This window comes from Dermacentor silvarum, chromosome 8 (assembly GCF_013339745.2).
Source record: "Dermacentor silvarum isolate Dsil-2018 chromosome 8, BIME_Dsil_1.4, whole genome shotgun sequence".
Lineage (NCBI taxonomy): Eukaryota > Metazoa > Arthropoda > Arachnida > Ixodida > Ixodidae > Dermacentor > Dermacentor silvarum.
The window spans coordinates 8,705,063-8,726,080 of NC_051161.1; the positions used below are offsets into that span (position 1 = coordinate 8,705,063).

Genomic DNA, 21,018 nt, shown 5'->3' on the forward strand with positions numbered 1-21,018 from the left:
ATATACAGGGCGTTTCACCTAACTTTAGCCAAGGTTTAAGAATATGCCGATACACTCAAGATGCAGGCGGCGAAATGCATGTTGTTGGCTATTGTGTCTAGCCAGCCACCATATTTTTGTATTTTGCTTAATTGCATAAATATGCAAGCCTATTTAACTAACTTCCTCAGTATTAACTGTAGAAAAAAGCTTGAAATGAGAAAATTTTACAGCGATCTAAGAAACGCCCAATTCAGTAGGTTCCAACTTCTTACTTATTTTTTTATTCAATGCTGCAAACCTTGTACAGTTCGAACCAGAGTGGGTGAAAAGTAAGCAAAGCAAAAATAAGTTTCAAAGCATCAAATTGTGGTAAAGGCAATAAAAATCATTCCAATTGGTTACAGTGCGAGGAAAAAAATGAAAACGAATAAATCTGTTCGTACAAAATACAGGTCAGCGAATTAGGATGATGGCGGCGAGTATGCCTTGATGTTGAAGACGATAGATAGGGTGATGGATTAATTGCTAGGTCCCAATTCCAAAGCAAGAAAAGAAATTGTAAAGTTTTTGCTTCTTTGTTAAGACATTGAATGCCATTAGCCTGCATTATTTCAGAGGGTGAGTCATATGGAGAAAAGTTTGTGCAAATAAACCTTACAGCTTTCCTCTGTACCTATTCGAGATGGGTAAAATGGTCTTTAGTACACGCGGGTCCCAAACGACACATGCATATTCAAGTTTCGGTCTAATTATTGAATTGTACGCAAGTAATTTTTACACTCGGGGGTGAATTTGTAACGTATGCTCCAAAAAATAATTTCTGGACCGCGGAAGAGCAAATATTACCTGTGTGTAAATTCCTGGATAAAGTAGTAGTAAGTGTGACACCTAAGTACTTGTATTGAGTGTCTTCCTGCAGCGGTGACGAACCTAGCGTGTACGTAAAAGAGAGCGGAGCTTCTTGGCGAGAGAAGCGAAGAAATACGGCCTTATCAGTAATATGCTTCATATACCATGTTTCACACCATTAAAAATGTTAGAAAGTATTACCTATTTATGCGTCATAAAACAATCCTGCAAAATATGAAAAAAAGTATTAGTCAACATTAGTTAACCAACTAGGCAAATAAATTTAGGGGAAAACTTAGTGACTAAGTTGTAGAGCGTTCTGGGTCGTTGTTTTGTAGCGATGCCTTTCCGATGCTAGTGCCTTTTCGCGCTTTTCGCGCTTGGTCAGTGGTCAGAGCGACGGTCCGCTCACATTATCAACGGGATCAGCCGGCCGTGAGCGGTGGATGATAAGACTAGTATGGAATAAGGCATAAGGCATCGCTACAAAATACCGGCCCTGGAAACATCTAATGCAGCAGCGTCTTCGTCCCTACTTGTTACGCAATCATTTTTCTGTCCCGTGAAATACATAAAAAATGCACGTGACATGCCTGTTCGCTCGTCGCGATTGCAGTGCTCACAAACTTGCCACGTATGAACGAACAGCGAACTTAACATGGTGCGCTGCCTGGTCCGCTTATCGCTATCATGAACCACCGCGAGGCAAGCATATCACTGGGTTAAACCTGTTTAAAGCGTGCAGCGAACGTCTGTGTCACTGTCCTGTAACTTGTTTAAAGGGCAGCACAGCAGGCTAAATTCTCTGTTCGTTCATACGTGGCACGTTTGAATTCACTGCAATTGCGACGCGCAAACGCACATGTCAAGCGCATTTTTTTAATATTTCGCGGGACAGAAAAATTATTACGTTACAAGTAGGAACGAAGACACTGCTAAATTGGATGTTACCTAGAATGGCCTACAACTTGCCGAGTTGACTAACTAGTGTTGACTAATTGCGCAACGAAGCGGAATACAAAAAGAAAGACTAGTATGGCTTGATTCGTACAATAACCAACAGCATGCATTTAGCAGCGTCTTCCTAGAGTACATCGGCATATTTTTAAACCTTGGCTGAAGTTAGATGGGACACCCTGTGTAAGGTTCTCCAGCCAGGAAGGGTAAATCCGACGCATGATGTTTACGTACATTCCTTAATGGTAAAATTACTTGCCCCACCGTTTTACTGCGTTTAGAGAGGTTTCATGTTGTATGATGTTTACGTACATTCCTTAATGGTAAAATCACTTGCCCCACCGTTTTACTGCGTTCGAGAGGTTTCGTGTTGTACCGTATAGAATTCCGTGAAGGAACACAACAGGGCATTTTGTCAGCCAGGCTGCTTGGTGGGACAAACACAGCGCGCAAGTTTACTGCAGCGCGATGGCAGTCGAAACATCACCTGGGATTGAACTGCCAGAGAGCTACGAGAAATCGAGGCATCCAGCCAGAAGGAAGTGAACGACTCACTTGTGAACGAGCTTCTTCAGGTTCTTCATGAGGAAGTCCGAAGCAAGCTCCTCGCCCACCGGCGTCTCCATGAGGCTCTCGAATATGTACTCCATCTTGCCAGGAAACTCGGTCTTGTCCATGGTGTGGTGCAGAAGTCTGCGTAAAAAAATATTTTAATGCGCCAAATTTCTCTGGGTTTTCACCATCGCTCTGGCCATCGTTGTAGCTTGCGATGGTGTGGAGGAAGAGAGAATGAGTAAAGGCTTGGGAGAAAGTAGTGAAGGAGAGGAGCTGAGGGTAGCGCCAGTGCAGAAATAGAGGGCACGACGCGTAGATTTCTTTAAAAGTTGTGCGTGATGGAGGTGACGCACAAAAGCGTGTATTTACAAATATTTACAAGATAAAATGAGACGTAAGGGCATACCAGTAGCCAAGATGGCGCGCGTCCTCCTCATCTGCTCGGTAAATAGTCTGAGAAGATACCTTCAGTTTCGCGGCAATACTAATCCTAGGGCAAGATCACTGACGCCGGGCTGGTTAGGGTGCAGTATCAGAGGCCGGGTTATGTGGTTTGAGTCGACCGAGGTGAACAATATTACTTTGTGGGCACGCCGACAGTGGCGTAGGTTTGATCAGTGCAATATGATATAGGTGACTTCGGTGATCTGGCGTAAAACTCGGTGGGGACCGTTCTAGCGTGGTAGAAGCTTCTTTGAGAGACCAAATCTTCTCAATGGTGACCACAGGACCACTATAGTGCTCCTGTGGTCGCCATCTCGAAGAGACACTTATTACGCTCCTGGTTCCTTATAGGGAACCAGGAGCGTAATGGGTGTCTCTTTGGCGGCCGTAGTAATGGAACTAATGGAGGAGGCATCAGCCGCCGCCCGCCACTCCAGCAGCATTCCACCGAGGTGCCGGGAAGCGTAATTCATTTTCCAGAGCAGCTGGGCCCTCGGACTGTGGCGCCGCCGCACGGGAGAACGTGAACCACGGCGGCGCCTCGCATCTGTTTGTGCCCCGGTGCCGTGGCGGAAGCCCCGGTGCCGGGCGCCGACGGTCAGCGGTGGTCGTTGGGGTTTTGCGGAGCGCAGCGTATATGTCGTGTATATATATATTACATGACTCTAAAATAATGCGTTACCAGTTGGAGTGCTGCATCACATGCCGTAGTCGCATCAATTTGATAAGTAATCTGAAGCATGACAGCGTGCAACACAGTCGATGACCTAGGAATCCAGCCGACCACGCGACTGGTCGCAACCATTGAGTTCCGATATTGCGTCTCAATTTTGGTCTAACGCGCGCCGATCTCGTTGCTAAATGGCAGTTAGCTTTTCAGGACGTTGTAATGAAATCAACTTTTCTCGAGTTCTCTAGACAGCAAATACAGGCGTACTCGTTTAGCCGGGTTTGGTTTTTGGCACATCCGAGTGCCCTGACGGCGGCGCGCTTGCTGTCGTCCGGAGCTGCCTCGTCCAGGTGGTCCAGGACAAACTGCCAGTGGCTGCCATTGTCCAGGCGCACGCCTTGGCACAGCACCACCATGGTACGCCACGGATTCTTGCGAAGGGCCCTGCAGGGAAGGACGTAATGAAAAACACGGCAAATTTCTCGGCTCCTGCCTAGGAAATAAGAAATGCAGTATAGCGTTGACAGATCAAGCAGTGCATGCTCGTTCGGCTTCTTTCAGGAGGTCGGCTTCACCCTGACTTCGCCAATTTGTCCTCGTTTGAGTTTTCCTCTACAGAGTTGCCTAAGCGTTCAACGACCTCGCGCAGCCTTCCGATTCTTTCAACGGAACAGGTGCTGTTGGTTTTATGCGATGACGTTATTTCTCATCTTTCCATAACTATGTTAACTGTCCTTTCGAGCACCCATCTCACCTATGTTCCACAGCTACCTAACCTTTACTGAGGTGTTTCTTAAAGTCAGAAAGTGGCCTTGAATGACGCTTTGCTTCATGTGGCGCATAGCACCATTCATAAACACCATACTGCGTCTTATCGGACTGAAGTGTCAGACTGTTCCTTTGAAGTGTTGATTATCTGTCAAGTGATGACATTGGTAAGAATACATTCACACGTATTCAAACATTTGCGCCACAGTCGGTGCAGCGGGATCTCTCTCTCTTGTGTTTTATTCTGCCGCTGAGCATGACGTCGCGGTTTTTCTACCAGGTGGTTATCCTACCACCGGAATGCCACCGGCATTCCAGTGGGAGGATAACTCGAACATTGCTCTGTGCTGCTATGTCGGTGTAAGTAAACCTGTAGCCGTCTTGTGCGGTGTCTCTCACAACCACCGAGTGCAAGGTTGCGACTAATAAAGCGTTATCAATTACAAGTATTCTTACTTTTCTCTCTCTCCAAGTTCAGGTGCATGGCAAATAGCATGTTATAACCTTCTTAAAATTTGTAGACAGCACCGTAATGTCAATTATTGAGTTTACATGGCAGCTGCCTCGCACTTACGGATCTGTGCAAAACAGTCTTTCATTCTCAAAAGGAAGAGACCCGGACACCGATCAAAATGATTTAAAAATATATTAACGTTTCGGCTCCCCCACGGGAGCCTTGTTGACAATCCACCTTGTTCAAATAACCATTTTTGTCGGTGTCCGGATCTCCTCCTTATAAGTATGCATCATTCTGACCAGACATGCTTCAGTCATACTCTCGACTTCAGTCTTTCATTGTGCGCAGTTGCCTCAAGCAAGAAAACAGACGACGTAGCACGTGGTAGAAAGCAACAAGGCGTAAGCGCTTGCCGTACTCGACACACAGCCGTCGGTATGAGTAGCGCAACCACACTCTTATCTCAGGCACCTTCCCGGTGCCTGTGATACGTATTGTCAGATTGGAGGCTGCAACACCTCAGTTGATTAACGTCGGTACAAACAATAACGCAAGCAGCTCCCGCTGTATGTAAGCCAAAGGCAGGGGTATTTCAACTGTTGTAACCTAACCTAACCTAACCTAACCTAACGTATACTCTCTATAGTGTCCTACAAGATAACCTAAAATTGTTCTCAATGAGTCAATGCCTCCCAAGTGTCCTTGAATGACCAGAGCTATTGTTTGAGCTAGTTGGTCAGCCATATCGGTATGAAGGCGCGAAAGAACGAAGTGCCCGTTTTGTCGTTGTGTGTTTCTTGTCTTCCTTTTTTTCCCGCCTTAACACTCAGGTTCTCGAATGAGGTCGCAAAAAACGCACAGTATTCAAATGATGTGAGTTCAATATACTTTTGGTAGCCATCAAGCAGTCAGTTTCTTATTTCTCGGCAGTGAATTGTTTTATATTCGATGCCTCGAAAATTGAATCTGTTTCGGCCACAGCGGAACGCTTCAAATAAATGGTAGACTGCTCCCGTCCACCCAGGCGTTTCTAGGTTTCTCTCAGTTATTTAGCTATGAAGTTCACCACTGTTTATCCTGGCAGCAAATAAAACAATAAATGACCGGCGTACTTTGCAAAAAAAAAAAGAAGAAAGAAAGAAAATGAAGAAATGCATTGGAAGTCAATCACTCAAGTTTTAAGTTACTGAAAAATTCGGGCAGAAACTATCTTATTGACAGTTCATCTGATTAGCAATGAAAGCAATGTACCGGCCCACCGTATTTCCACTGCCGAAGCGTGTCGTGTCCTGCAGCCGGGTTTCCCTCTGGCCACGCTGCGCCATCGAAGTCCGTGATTGGCGCGTGTTTGTTACATTCAGACTATTTTGGCTGAATACACGTGACGCAGGTTCGATTCCATCCAGTACCAGAGAAATTATTAGGGATTCTTTCTTGCCATTCGAGAACGCCGCATACCCAGTGACCCAAATTGGTCGGACGGTTGTTGGTTTGGAACTCGGTTCCCTTAGCACAGCAACCCGATACTACCCCATTGGACCATAGACTACCCACTGATTCAAGTTGGAGTGAAAGAGGTTAGATATGAACAGACATATCGGAAAGCGCGTCAAATTCCCCCAAAATGCTAATCGTTTAAACATACAACTCACTTTTGTATCTTCGAAGAGTCATTCAGGAAGGTTCGGAACTTGTTCGTTGAGAATGCCAAACATGCTTCGTTCTCGAAGTAACACGAGTTCATGATGACGGCTTTACGAAGCAGGCTGTAATAGCGGAGAAATCGTGAAAAAATAAGTTTGCACCAAAGAACGGAATCCCAAGGTTACCGAGAGGCAGCCTCGATATATCTGTTAGGATTTTTGTTGCAGTTAATTTAGTCGTTACGACTCCAATTGCATTTTCCTTTAATACAGATACATAGGCGGTGACTGAAAGGCTCAAGAAATTGATGCAACATGCAAGGAACATACTTGTGATGTGTAAAATGGAGTGGCGTCACGATGACTCAATGAGTTGATGAGAGTGGCTTGTTGGGCTAGTTGGGACATGGTTATACTAGAAGAATGCCAGCAAACTTGAAAGTAGAAACAATCGAGAAGCACACATAGACAAAGCGACAGGAAGGGGGCTGGACTAACAACTCATGACTTAATGGAATCGATAAAATGCAGACAAAGTGCGTGTTGATGAACCCCGAGATGCGAGTTCGTATCTCTCCGTAATGGTGGGAAAGGAAGTACGTGTAATTGGAAGCGTCAGTGCGGGCAAATGCTTAATATGTTGTTGCTACGAGAAGTAAACTGTTCATTTTATCTGATTTCACTAACTCGTCTGCATACATAGCTGCATCGCATCTTGAAAACATATGTTAGCATTATATACTTGTACCACAGGCGCGAATAAGAACAAGCTTGACATGTACATTATTATAAGGACGCCATAATAAAAAGGCAAGGGGAGTCTCACTCCTCAGCAATCGTCAGGTTGCTCCTCTTTTCTTTTATGAAGGCCTCGAACTTCCGCTCCAGAATGAACCGCACGAAGACCTGCAGAGAATTCGATGGTATATTATGGAATCCGTCGGGATTAGCAAATGTCAGCCGTGCAGTTGCACTGACACAGCTCATGAACGCACATTCTTTTTCACCACTTTCGCGCAGAACTTACCCGCACCGCAACACGGCGCGAACGCATCACGCAGCCGTTGTTATGATGATGCATTTATTAGACTCACAGCTTGCTGGAAAAGTAATAACTATCACTGGTTACGCGAGTGCGCATTACAGTTTCTGCTATTGTTCCCGTCATAGTTATATATGTGCAGCTGCCCGTTTAAAACCATAGGGTGGACGTTTTCTGTGCCCTGCGCGAAAAAATGTGAATTAGAAAGTGGTGTCGACATGATGGTCGGGCCATCGCCGAAAATATGACTGCGCGAAATAATCCGCTCTAGTTATGTATGCAATCAACTTCAAATTTAAGGTTCCTTGAGTTAGAATAAACTGATAGCGTTTAGAAGGCACTTATCTACGTATGACCTAATGTTATCTAGGCTGACCTAATGTTAAAGTGAACATACTCATGGATATAGTTATGTTACTGCAAAAAAAAAAAAGCCTCGAACGACGTCGTTAGTGGCAATGTTACGAGAACCAATAACCTTGACTGACGCTTATTCCCAATTCGCTGTCATTGGAGCATCCTGGAAATTAATTTCAAGTGGATGCGTCTTGCAAAATCACCGGCTACAATTCGTAAATTGCAATATGTGTCGTAAAGTAATTAACTAAGAAGCTCATTAGTCAATTTTTGTTAATTAGTTGAATATGTGTTTCGATTTCTCGTCCTAGTAATCTCCGCCTCTTCGAATAACCCAGCTCAACGATAAGAATTACGCTACCTGCCACAGGCGATTTTTAAAAATTTCGTAAAACTTAAAAATGAACACTCTGTAGTCTGTAGTTTGTCATGCCGAGAACTTGACCACAACCATTTATTCGCGTGTTCGCCTGTTTACCCCCTACCCACATTATTTCACTTTTATTCCTATTAAGAAATCATTGTCGCATGCATTAGGGCTGTCCCAGGACAGCTTGGTGGACTGTAAATTACTCCTGTAATGATGCTGTCGAGTTCTCACGCGTAATATTTTGTGCACATGCGCGATTAGTGCGAAACGTCTTGTCTTTTTTTTTTTTTTTTACTTTTTGAATGCGATGTAACGAACATATCCTGACTTGACTTGGGATGAAAGAAGCAGATGCCGAATTGGGGGGGGGGGGGGGGGGGGGCAAAGCTTTTGGTTCGTAAGTGCTATATTTCATTGGCCGGCCGCCTTTACTAATAGTACACTTTTAAATAAGTTTAAATAATAGTACACTTTTAAGACAAGATACCACCCTGTGGGTGGTATCTTGTCACCAAACAATAATGGTCACGTGTCTTGCTTGCGTTTGGTTTCTTTAGAACTCTGCGATCGCTGCTTTCGTGTCGTTAATGCTGTGTCGCAAAGCTCACGCACATGTCGTTCGCGACCTGAAAGTACCGGGCGAGATAGACGAGTTTTGGTTGGGGACAAGGTGCGCCCCAAAGGGGGAAATCTTCGCATAGAGTGTATCTTCTACATCACGATTGGCTGTAATCTGTTGTTACGAAAATTTCTAGCGTAAGAACTTTATTTGTGAATACGAACCCCGTTATTTTTATTACCCACCTGATACTTCCTGTAGTATTTGGTCTTCCTGATCAAGAAATCAAGATCATGCATGGCATCCAGAGCCGATTTCCAGGGCATGTAGTCGTCTTCTGGCCGAACCAGGTCCAGGAACTCCAAGGCGACTTCGTAAGGCAGGTGACCGTTCCTAATGTGGCGCACGCAACGAAAAAGAATGAACATTACTTGACGCCCACCGCAAATCAAAGCAAGCAGTTAGTGATCAACATGGAGAAAAACAGAACAAGAAAGATGTGGTAAACTGCATAAAGTTTATGAAAAGGTTCTTACTGTTTAAGTTTTTTAACTTTTAGATTTGCTAACGAAATTGATTGTTTCACTATCTAAAAACTCGCCCCTGGACGGGGGAGTGACAGTGGCCGGGATGAATAGATATAAGCTTAAATTTCTACAAATGCTGGGTTTAATTACAGTGTGCACTAATTCGTCACCGTTCACCCATGGTTTATTTTGTGGGGATGACGCATTCACCTGATTTCGGTTCGCCTGGAGAAATCCTCACGTGTTCAGTTTTGAAGTAATGCTCACCACAATGTATTTAGTACGAATGATATTTCATATAAGCAGAGGTCAGGGCATTGCTCAACTGGAATCAGGGTATCAAGTTTCTTGAACTTCCTCAGTTACCAGTACGTAGGAAGGTGCAGATGTGACAGTGCAGTCTCTGGATGACTGTGAAACATAAAATTAAGACGCAAACGTTTGAAGAAATTGGCCGGAGTACAGTGCTGCAACGGTCAGCAACGCGCAGACTCAAATGCGCGCAGCTTCCATAGAACAGAAACAGGTTGACCACGTTCAAATAACTGTCACGAGATGCTTAATGATACAAATGCGCGGGAAATGGCACTGTTGCGTATTGCTTCTTCATGGTGACAATAAAACGCTGAGCTATAACAGAAAAATACAACGAAGAAGGAGCGTGCGTAAAAAAAAATATGTTGTCGCTCGATTCTTTAGCTGCTGCTTTATGATCCGCTAGAATAGGAAACGGAGCAAGTAAAAACTGCATGCTCGCACTTTTACGTTCTGTTCAATCGCGGAAAATAGCACTTTTTGTCATAGCGTTTTCTCTACTGAAGCTACAAAGTAAAACAGCGCGCTCGTTTGCGTGAGTAAATGTACACTATGCGTTTAAAGGTACACTAAAGACTGGAAACGCGTTTTTCCAAAGCTATTTGCACTCAATGAGCCAAAAAAAGGTTGATTACTACAAGAAAAAATGAGAGCTACGATGTCTTTCTTTCTTTCTTTCTTTCTTTCTTTCTTTCTTTCTTTCTTTCTTTCTATGATGTAGCAATAAGTCAGGGTGACGTCACGCATTAAAAATATTTTCTCGTATTTCGGCCATTTCAGCGCAGTAAAAGTAATTGAAACATAGTCTATTCACTCTTCGATTCCTTTAGAACGCAATTTAGTCCTTTACCAACAAACAGTTAACTAAATATGTGTATGCGATTTCAAATTCAATACATCATGGCGAGAAGGGGCAGAAACTTCAGCACGGCTTCGCCGCCCGTCTTTAGTTTTCCTGCCTTTCCTGGTTTACAAAACCTCCTCTCACAGTAACAGTGGCCGTTTTAATACTGGAAAAGCGTAACTGTCCAATACAACTTAACTTAATATTCGTCTTGAGAGTTCATATTAACGCTTATTAGCCCTTACTAACGCTAATCTTTACCAGTGATTCAAACAACTCTTACTTTGCAAGATCCAAGGCATCATCAATGAGCTGTGCCCGATTCAAGACGTGTATTGCCTATGAAAAAGGAGACAGCAGAAAATGTGTTAGGCATATTTCTTACCAGAAGCAGCACAATGGGGCAAAAACAGAATTGCGTGGAACGCGAAAATAACGTTGCCAAGAAATTGCTGCTTTAATTTGTTGCATATAAACATCAGGCTGCAAAATATAGAGCACTTAAAACTTCTGTAGGTTGCATGTATTCCAAAGCGTAGACTACGGTGCTGGTGGCGTTCTCCCGGCCGTGGTGGCAGCATTCCCATGGGGACAAAAAGCAATAGCGCTGGTGCGCCAAGCTTTGGGTGAACGTTAACGAATCACAGGTGGACAAAATTGTTCCGGTGCCCTCCACCACGATATTTCTTATTGCTTTGTGTTGCTTTGAGACGTTAAACTTTATTAAACATTCAAGTGTATGTTTAAACAAGGCCAGCGCCACGAAAAACATGAACTTATGGCTTCCATAAACGAGAATGTCTTCATTAGCTGGGTTTGTCGTTTCAATTCAGGGAGGATAGATTGGTTGGCTGGGCTCGTCCTCTAGGTAGATATGATCTATGTGGATGTTGAGCGTATATCGCAGCTAGTGACAGTGAATCATCAGTCAGTCGATTCCTGAAGCGTAGAATTACAACGGCTGAATAGATAGTGTTTCAGACAGGTGTTCAGGGCTTAGCCCTTTGAATCAGCCGACTCAGCCGCTCATGCGTGTTGTGGGTATTGTTGAGTGCTGTTCGCCTTATCCTTGACTATAGGCGTCAATTTCCGCTTTCACTGGAAGACCGACCACGGGAAGCTTCGGAAGTATCTGAATTTTCGGGGTGTCAAGGAACGACTGAGGCAAACGAGGTAGGATGAGACGACGAGATGGCTTTGTCGGGCCATTGTGGGAAAGCCGTCGGTGGCAATGAAGGCTGATCGCGAAAGGAAAGGAGCGTGACGTCATGGCCGTTTTTGTTTTGCTTGTGATTTACGTTTACGCCGTTCTCCGCCAGGGGAAATTGGCGTTTATTGTAGGCCTGACGTAATTGTGACGCGATCAGACCCGGGCAATGGGAGACATACGGAGCTTCCCTGCCGCGCTTAGACCACGACTCTCTCACCTCGGGGCTGTCCCGTAGCTGAGACTGCAGGAGTCTCCAGTTGAAGACATCGTAGTTGACCCGGTAGTAGCCTATGCGCTGGATATTGACGATCAACCACTTGTTGCCTCCTCCAACTTTCCTCTTGAGTTTCCCTGCGCGTGCGCAGGTGCGAGATGTTCGAATCACGTTTTCTCTCAGTGCACACTCGTAAACAAATGAACTGTGCTCATGCTTGCATCTGGAGCTTATAATTTATATCGTCATTGGCTGCCATAGGATGCGGTACTTAGTTCTACCGCACTCGTCATAAACCTGTTCTGCGTCAGCCTTTCCACCTCGCGCTCGTACAAGGAGTACGCGAGTGTATGCGCGTCCTCCTGTCTTGTTTAAATTGTTTCAATTCGTAGCGCCCCACAAAAACCATTTCTGTCTTTTTTTATGTAACAGTAAGTCATGGTGACGTCACGCATTTAAAAATAACTAGGCGCTCGCGCCTGGTTATTTGCTCCCACGTTCTCTATCTCTCTCTATGCCACGCAAGTGGTGCACTCACCTTCTCGCTTGTTGAGCCATTCGATCTTGCCATTCCTGTCAAAGTTTTTCTCTGACATGCTCGTGTACGTGATTGGAATGTTCCAGGTGGTTCTCCTGTCAGTAATGGAGAAACACTAGCTTTGTACTTGTTTACTGTTGCTGTTAATATAAGTATGTGTATTGAATACGGGCCTCCACTAGCTTTTGGATACTTACCCAACAGTTTTTTTGTACATGTTTATGTATTAATGACAAATAAATAAAATGAAAAAAAATCATATGAAATGAGAAATTCATATGGGCAGGATTGACCGGTAAACGTTCTGACTCCCAAAAGCTTTAGACATCTGTAAACACAGACTATTGATTAGTAATAAACATTTACGTACCCTTTGCATCTTGGTTAAGTTCGCAATCGTTATGATGTAAAGACTGCCTGATTATCTTGAAGGTCTTGGTATATTAGGCATGAATACTTTTTCATAACAATCAATACAATAATTACACATGTGACTTGTAATTGAGTAAGGGTTATACTTTGTTGAGTTCGCATATTTCCACCTTGACGATATGAGCTTGTTTGTTTTGGGGGTGAAGTAGCAAGGCATGAGCTTTATAGCCGTGCACTGATTTGTTCAACTGTTCGATAGATAGATGCCGCGCACTTCTTTTTCTAACGTATCTGCATGTTACATGCGTTCAATTATTTTGTTTGGTGTTGTCTCGATTTCGTTTTTTCTGCCCCTTTTGTTTACGATATCTGTAAATAATGTAATAGTAAATACTGTAAATTCATCCTGAAATTTGCAATAGGACGGGTTGGGGGGGGGGGGGGGGGTTGAGCTCTCGTCAAACGGGTGACTTATTTCTCTCGCACTCTCATATTATTGGCGTATGAAATAAATTGAGTTGAAATGAACTAAAGAAGTTGAAGTAAATTTTAGTTAACTGAACAGTGAAATTTCACTTCCATTTTCGGAGTCCGGAATTAATAAATCACTTTTCAAGATGGCAGCGCCTGCTTGCCGACGACTACAATGCCGGATACGCAGATCTCACGTGTCATTGTGAGTGTTCTCTGCCGGTGCGTAGGCTTCTTGCTTGACAGCCACTGTGCCCGTGGTGTAGTTCCGGGTGGCCGTCAGCAGAGGGTAGCCGGGCGTCTTCACCCAAGACCTCATAACTCGCTTCACATTCACCTTGGGCTCACCATCTTGAGCCTGCGGTTTGCGCTCCATTTGTTAGTCACCACGGAAGAGGACATACACATCAGCAAAAAGTGGAAATACTGAATCAAATGACGGTTAAAATTGCCGTGTCATCATTATAACTGCACGAAGTAAGCGGTTGTGAAAGGCCCATCGACGAAGAAGCACCTGCGAACAACTCGAGCACACTGTTCGTGTCATGCAGAAGCGTGGAATGCGTATTATGTCGTGGTGATGCCCGTCGTAAACCTCCTTTGCTTCCTACAGCGAAGTACTGCACTGCCGTCATAGGATTTCGTGTTTCTTGGTCTCTTGGTGGTCAACGGCATGGGTGAAACTTTTGGTCATTAAGTGCGCTAAACCGTTAAGGGACGAGTTCGGCCCAGCGCAACTGATAGAGCTCGACTAACGGCCGTAAGCAAATCTACCGCATGTAACAACTACAAGTTCTGCACAAAACGTAGCCAACATCTTTAACAGAGTTATCTGACCGATTTAAGTGCTGATAAGCAATAAACTTCAGTAAACTGCAGTCTATCGAGAAACGAAACAAATATCGCTGCGTCATACTTAGGTGCTGTTGAAAACAAATCTCATTTGAATCCTCAGTTCACGCGTGCAGTCGTCACAAGAAGGATCAACAATTGTACAAAGAAATAGTCACCACGTTCTGAACTTACTGCGCCGAGTTCACGAAAGAGGTCTTCTTGCTTGACGTTCTTGAACCTGTATTTTCTGAGATAGGACTGAACGGAGAAAAAAGATTGTCATGAAATGGCGCTTTATTGGGCTGTACAAACATCGTCAATCTGCAATATAAAACAAATAAAATAAAATAAAAGTTTATTTTTTGTTCTGTTGAGGTACAGAATAAAGGACTGAAAAAAGGCTGTTTTTTAGAACTGCTTGACTAGTTGACGTCCCCAAAATATGAAATCAGGAAAACAATATTTCCATTCAAGATGACTTCGTGGCTTAACTTCATTGTCGAATACAAGTATTCCAAAAAATATGCAGCTTGGAAGGTATTTCGTACGTATTCACTTGTTTGGCTAGAATCCCGAAGTCAACAGTTATCATTATTGAACCGGCGCTCTCCCGCATATTGCACATAAGTGCTCACTGTTCTTCATATTCATATAGAAACAACCGGTACGCTGCCCAAGTGACGCGTACTGTACTCTGTGTTAGTTCAATTTTTTTTATTCACATAATATTCACTGTCGTCAAAGTTCTGTTCCTCACAACGACACATAACTAAGCAGCAGCCACCACATGCATTACCGTTCGTCAAGAGGGTTTGTTTTCCTTCGGCTAAAACACACCACCGTCCTTGTCACTGAAACATAACCTACCGACACATTCTTTATGGCTTCGAGACTTTATGCATAATCAAAACACTTGTTTGACATCTGGCATGTATTATCCTTCTGCAAGCCTAAATACCTTTTCCGAGCTCATGCTGGCCTTTGAACTCATTATCAAGTCGGTCTACAGCATTTTCTTTTCGGTGGTCACTACGATTATTCTTAAGGAAATGGACAGCTACGTATCGAACGAGATCAGAGCAAGAATGCCCATTCCAATGCGCTAACAATGCTGCATTTCCATCAACGTTCTGCCTGAGCTGCAACGACGTAACTGACCTTGAGACCGCGGATGAATACTTCCGGTGTCAGGAAATGTACCATCATCCGAATAACACTTGATGCCTGGAAATTAACCGAAGAAACATCAGAAGGGACAAAAAGTGCAAAACTGTCCTTCACAAAAAAGTATTAATCGCGCAGCGACAACCGTGAAGACGTTGCACAATCAACTACACCCAAGGACCATGGGAGTGACCAGAAACCCTCAGAACTCGCCTTGCTGTAGACAATTCTGTCAAACAGCGCATCCAAATGATGCGTCGAATTTGATGTCACCGACACTGGATGTGCCGTCACGGTGGATTCGGCTCTCAAGATAGGTTGCATCTCGTTAACGACAAACAGGTCCATCTGTAAGAATAAAGCATGCAAAGCACATTCTTGCAATGTTTCCACAGTACGGACGTCGCAACCTACTTGGCCCATGGTGTTCACGAACAAGCACGTTGGTAACAAACTTTATCGCAAGCCTGACTTCGTTCTATATACACACTAGAATATTATGAAACCATACGGGCGTTGGAATAAATGACCTCAAAAATGAATTGTTGGAAACATGAGCTTATTTTTTTATGTCCAGTGCAGGACGAAGGTCTCTCCCAGAGATCCCCAATTACCCCTGTCTTGCGCTAGCTGATTCCAACTTGCATCTACCAGATTTCCTAGTTTTATCACCCCACCTAATTTTCTGCTGTCCTCGACTGCGCTTCCCTTCCCTTGGCACTCATTCTGTAACTCTAATGATCTACCGGTTAAATACGCATTACATAGACTGCCCAGCTCATTTTTTCTCTCTCTTAATCTCAACTGGGATATCAGCTATCCCCGTTGGCTCTCTCTGATTCACGATTGCTCGAATAAATAACCTCAAATTTTTGCTACTTCCTGGATAAGTGATTGACTAGTATTTCTGGTATACCAAAATCGGATGCCGATTTCCTACAGGTTTGGGGAGCTTTAAACATTTATGAAATGGACACAAACACCAAAGCGCAAGTATTTTATATTTTTGCGTTGCGCCGCGATGGCGTGTCTTATTTTGCACTTCTTCCACGATAGACTTGCGTAAATAACTATTCCCAAAGTATTCGCATTTAGTTGCGCCGATGATTTACGTTTATTGGGCAAATTTCGTTGCTTCAGGCCGTTCACCATACTGAGCATGGTTAATAACTAAGTTGATAACAAGCGCTTTCGTCCTTTCGACAGCGCATACAGACGTAGTTAGCTTCTCTTCCATCATGCTAATGGTGTGACTCGATTTAACTCATGTCATCCGAGATTGTAGACGCAGCGTAGACTTGTGCCGCGCCAACACTCTCAGAGGCCAAGCTGCGCGCGGCAGTGCGCACCCACCATTCGCCATTGCTTTTGGATGTAATCGGCTCCGGTGTACTGCATGTAGGTGGCAAAGCCCTCGTTTAGCCACAGATCGCTCCACCAGTTCATTGTGACCAGGTTGCCGAACCACTGCGGGCAAATAGAAACCGTATGTGGCAAACAACAGACAGCACTTTAAATAGATGAGCCTATCGAAGTTTTCCTGTAATCCTGCCTGTTACGTCAAGGTCCACGCCCCCCCCCCCCCAAAAAAAAAAAAAAAGAAAAGAAAAAAAAAACTTTACGGAGGCCCTGGCGCTGCAGTGTGCCGAACAGGTCACGGCGGCTGCAGCGCTAGAAGTGGGCGGACGTCCTGCCGCATTCTTGTGGATAATGCACCCGGTTCGACTAATACGACATTGCTTACATATATTATACTAAACACGCAAGTGATAACTTTATTTATTGCAAGTTTCACTAAAGTATTGGGAAAATTCCTCTAGGTGGGCTTTATTTGTGTCGCTTCCTTGCAGTACGGACATTAAAAAAATTAGACACATAATTTGCAACGTCTAATTTATTTTTCACACTTATTTCAGTATAATGCATTGCGCCGAGTGGCAGATTTAAGATCTAACGGCGGCACGGCGGCCAACGACGACCCAACGACGATGAGCGAGATGAATGTAACGTGAAATACGGCCCCTAGTCATTGTGTCGGAATGGAACGAAAACAAAAACAAAAGACGAAAAAGAACGATATTTTTTACCTGAACGAAAACGTAACCGAAACGTTATTTATAATTTTGTTCCGCAGTGAAACCGGAATATTTTGATCGGTTTTCGGTTCAAGGGGAAAGTCGGCAATCCGCAACAACCGACGTCAGGGGACTTGAGAATTCGCCCGTATCATAGGGGTCCGCATACGCGCGTATCTCAGGCAGCGATAGTGTGTGCGATAGCCGGTCGAGCGCTCCACTAATCTAAGCCTGCCGCTCGGTGCACTAGCAGATCGGCATCGTAGCAAAACCCAGAGCTTGCGCGCTGAAGAGCTCATCGTTTCGTTTCCTACGGGTACAACGCTTTGTTACCGAAGCTTTATAGTTCGTTTGTGTTCATTTAAGTTCGTTTTATCGTAACAGTGGTCTGGCATTTTGGTGAGTACTCTTGATGACGTGCTGCTTCTGTGATCATGCACAGTGCCTGGACTAAAGGCTTTGAGCGTGACCTCAGAAATCACAATCCATAATAGCGCGAATAGCGCGCAGCAGGCACGTCCTCACCGAGGACGAGACTAGGGTAAGCCCTCGTCGTCAGCTGCATCACATTCACGTTACCGTATCAAACCACGCGATAAACGATTACAGCGTGCATAGACAAATAAATTCAGAGAAAAATACTTGAGAAATGTATTGAGAAACATAAATATTGAGAAAGCTATTCGCAAGTTATTGAGAAAAATAAATACCAAGTTTTGATCGTTACCTTGCTTGAAAATTTTTGCATGCGAACGAAAACCGTTATGAATCGTTACGGATCATGTTTTTTTTTTTTCGTTCCGGAGCAGAACAGGAACCAAACGTTTTTCAGTGGAACGAAACGAAAACCAGAACTAAAAACATTTCGTTCCGACACCCTGCGCCTAGTGTCTGCTCCCGGTAGCCAGTTTTCTGTGAGAAAAAGGTCTAAGAACCTCCCACCTAACGGAAATCCGCGCCGAGACTATGACGGGTCACCATGATTCTGGCACGTAAGCCCCAGAATTTAAATAATTTTAAGTAACTGCGTGTGCAATACACAACACGATATTGTTTATATCATGGCGTACACAGAGATGATATCCTTTCGAGAGATTTTCGACGCTGTTTATATCACGGCACACACAAAGATGATAGTATTTCTAGAGATTTACTTGGACGTGCATGGATAGCAGTGCATGTTACGCGTATGTGTTCGCATGAAACAGCATAAGCAGGCGTATGCAGAGTGTGCATAATATACACCGCACCAGCACATGGCCATGCTCTGCATAGACGTTGTCGAGGGCATGACGCCATTCTGCTTTGTCGTCGAGAACAATACTACGGTGACCATACGGCGCACGTCTGAGTCTCCGCGTCAAGGGCATCAGCACGAGGACGGCGAGTGGTGGACGCCGAGCAAATGTAATCCGGGAAGAGATCTGTCGCGCTCTGCATGGAAGCTGTCACAGGCTTTTTCTCCTTTGTACGCGATAACCACTTTGCGCATGCAATATGAAACGCTTGATGCCGCGTGAAACGGCATCAGCCCCAACACGAGGGAGCGATATGCACTGAGCAAGTGCTTGTCGAGATAGACATGCAAAGGTGGATATTGTGTCGTGCCAGGTTATATGTAGTGGGAAAAGCCTTGGGGAGGTGCATACCACTTGCCTTTTGGTGTGTCGGGTTAATACGTAATGAGTGTGGTTTGTGTCGTTTCTGTGCACGTAAAATTGAGCGCGGTAAGAGGGACTACTAATGTCCCCAAATGAATTAATGCGTCCGAAGCGCATCTTAACAGAGGAGGAAAAAACAGCTCTGAAGAAACGGTGCGCAGAGCAGGAAAGAATTCGATATGCAGCAAGGTGTGGCATCAAGCGTGAGCGGATGCTTAAAGTGAAACGCGACGCTACGCGTCGTAGAATGTCCGAGCAGAAGCGTCAGGTCTTTGCACGCTGTATATGCACGTACACAATTCATGGACGTCCACACTACATGTGTACGTCCACAATTCATGGACGTCCACACTACATGTGTACGTCCACAATTCATGGACGTACACACCACATATGTACGTCCATGAATTTTTGAGATTGTCCATTTGGCTATTTGTTGAACTTCACCGCAGTGCACCAGGGTAACTTAATGGGCAGCATGTAAAAAAAAAAAAGATATTTCAGAAGGCCACCCGAATGTCATGGACTTCCAGTATGCAACGTCGAGATTGTACACCCTTTTATTAACATGCGTATTTACGGCACTTGGTTTAATAAAGTGAGAAGCGTAAGGCGATAAAGGCAAAAAGTTAAAACATTCGACGATAGATTTACAGATCAAAATACAAAAACGAATTTACAACATGATATACGAATGTATGAGTATTACACATTAACCAGTTGTAGTAAGTAGTAACTAGTTCCTTAAATTTTTCGGTTTTCCTCTCAGTTTCAACGTTATCTGGGAGTTTATTCCAATCGTCAATGGCAGCAGGTAACAGTGATTAGTAAAAGGCTACTGTTTTGCCGAACCAACGCTGACACGTAAGGAGTTAAACAGCAGCCGCAAAGTACGTGCTGAAGGAAAAAATGCCATTACGCAAGCCGAGGATGTGTAATATAAGTTTTGAAACAGATTTAACACAGAAAATTCTCTAGGGGGAAGCTCCGGGGGTGATTTAGTGGCACTGACACTTTGGTTATGGTTGTACTGCGAGGTGATGAAGCGTGCAAGTGCGATTTGAAACGGCTTCGACAGAGTTAGTCAAGCATTCTTGATATGGCTTCCAGATTGCCGAGGCGTGCTCAAATTTTATGCGAATGAGCGTAATGTACACTAATTTTCGAACAGATGCCGGACAAAGGCGGAGGAGTCGCTTGATGAAACCGAGCGCTTTGCAAGCATCAGACGCGAGCTCAAGTATGTGCTCTGACCACGCTAGAGTGTTTGAGATGGTGACTCCAAAAATAGCGATAACACTCGACCTTCACCATGCAATGGAACAGCGTTTAATGAATATACAGAAGGGATTGCTGAGCGTTTGCACGACTCTTGCATACATTTACACTGTTATGTTTAACTGCCTCATACACTGAGCATACCAGTAGGTCGTCCAGTAATAATGCAGCTCGGTCGTCAGCAGAAGATACGCGACAATAAATAGCGCAGTCATCTGCGAAAATACGAAGGCTTTCGAGTATGACCATGAAAGCGACATTACGCTAACATTGAAAAACACATAAGCTCACTTCTTGTGTTATTTAGACTCGAAGAAGTGGGTTGAAATTTTAGATTTTTTTTGCAATATTCTTTCTCTGCCCACGCATTTTTCGCAATTTACTTTCTTTACTCTTCCTGTTCATTTCCATCATTTTTGCATTACTCCCAAGGTTCGCATTATTTTGTGCTAATTAATATTCGTACCTAAGAGGTTCTTCCTGGAGCTTTTAGTTTGGAACTTTTCTCTACAATACTGTTACTGTATATCTTAATGTGCTGTGTCAATAAAACTTAATTTGAATAGAGAAACAAGGCGTATTGTGCGTCTGATGTGTGTGCGGCGTGACAAGTTAGATGCAGAGATGTGCAATTTTTAAACATTCTCTAGCTGGAAGAGATGCCAACAACATATCGGGAGAAATTGCTGAATTATGTGAAAAGTTTATGTACCTTCTGGTAGAAGTAATAAATGTATCCAGATTAAAATTTTAACCCTGTAATGTCCAACGTATCGTATATGATATGCCAAATTTGATGCGTACAAATATTGGTTTAAGTGCGGAAACCTTATGCTAAGTCCATATTTGCGTCATTGATTTT

The 21,018-nt window shown here is 44.0% G+C and overlaps 1 protein-coding gene across 1 annotated transcript in view; it reads right to left on the bottom strand.

Moving 5' to 3' along the window:
* LOC119461935 (aminopeptidase N-like) overlaps positions 1-21,018 on the bottom strand; it is a 45,410-nt gene that overhangs the window by 6,936 nt on the left and 17,456 nt on the right. The window contains exons 8-20 of the mRNA XM_049672791.1: positions 16,496-16,609; positions 15,356-15,490; positions 15,137-15,202; positions 14,171-14,236; positions 13,342-13,502; positions 12,302-12,396; positions 11,767-11,900; positions 10,623-10,678; positions 8,899-9,046; positions 7,152-7,231; positions 6,335-6,448; positions 3,725-3,901; positions 2,344-2,481 (exon numbers count right to left, since the gene is read on the bottom strand). Coding sequence (XP_049528748.1) covers positions 2,344-2,481; positions 3,725-3,901; positions 6,335-6,448; positions 7,152-7,231; positions 8,899-9,046; positions 10,623-10,678; positions 11,767-11,900; positions 12,302-12,396; positions 13,342-13,502; positions 14,171-14,236; positions 15,137-15,202; positions 15,356-15,490; positions 16,496-16,609 — 1,484 coding nt within the window. The remainder of the gene's footprint in view (positions 1-2,343; positions 2,482-3,724; positions 3,902-6,334; positions 6,449-7,151; positions 7,232-8,898; positions 9,047-10,622; positions 10,679-11,766; positions 11,901-12,301; positions 12,397-13,341; positions 13,503-14,170; positions 14,237-15,136; positions 15,203-15,355; positions 15,491-16,495; positions 16,610-21,018) is intronic.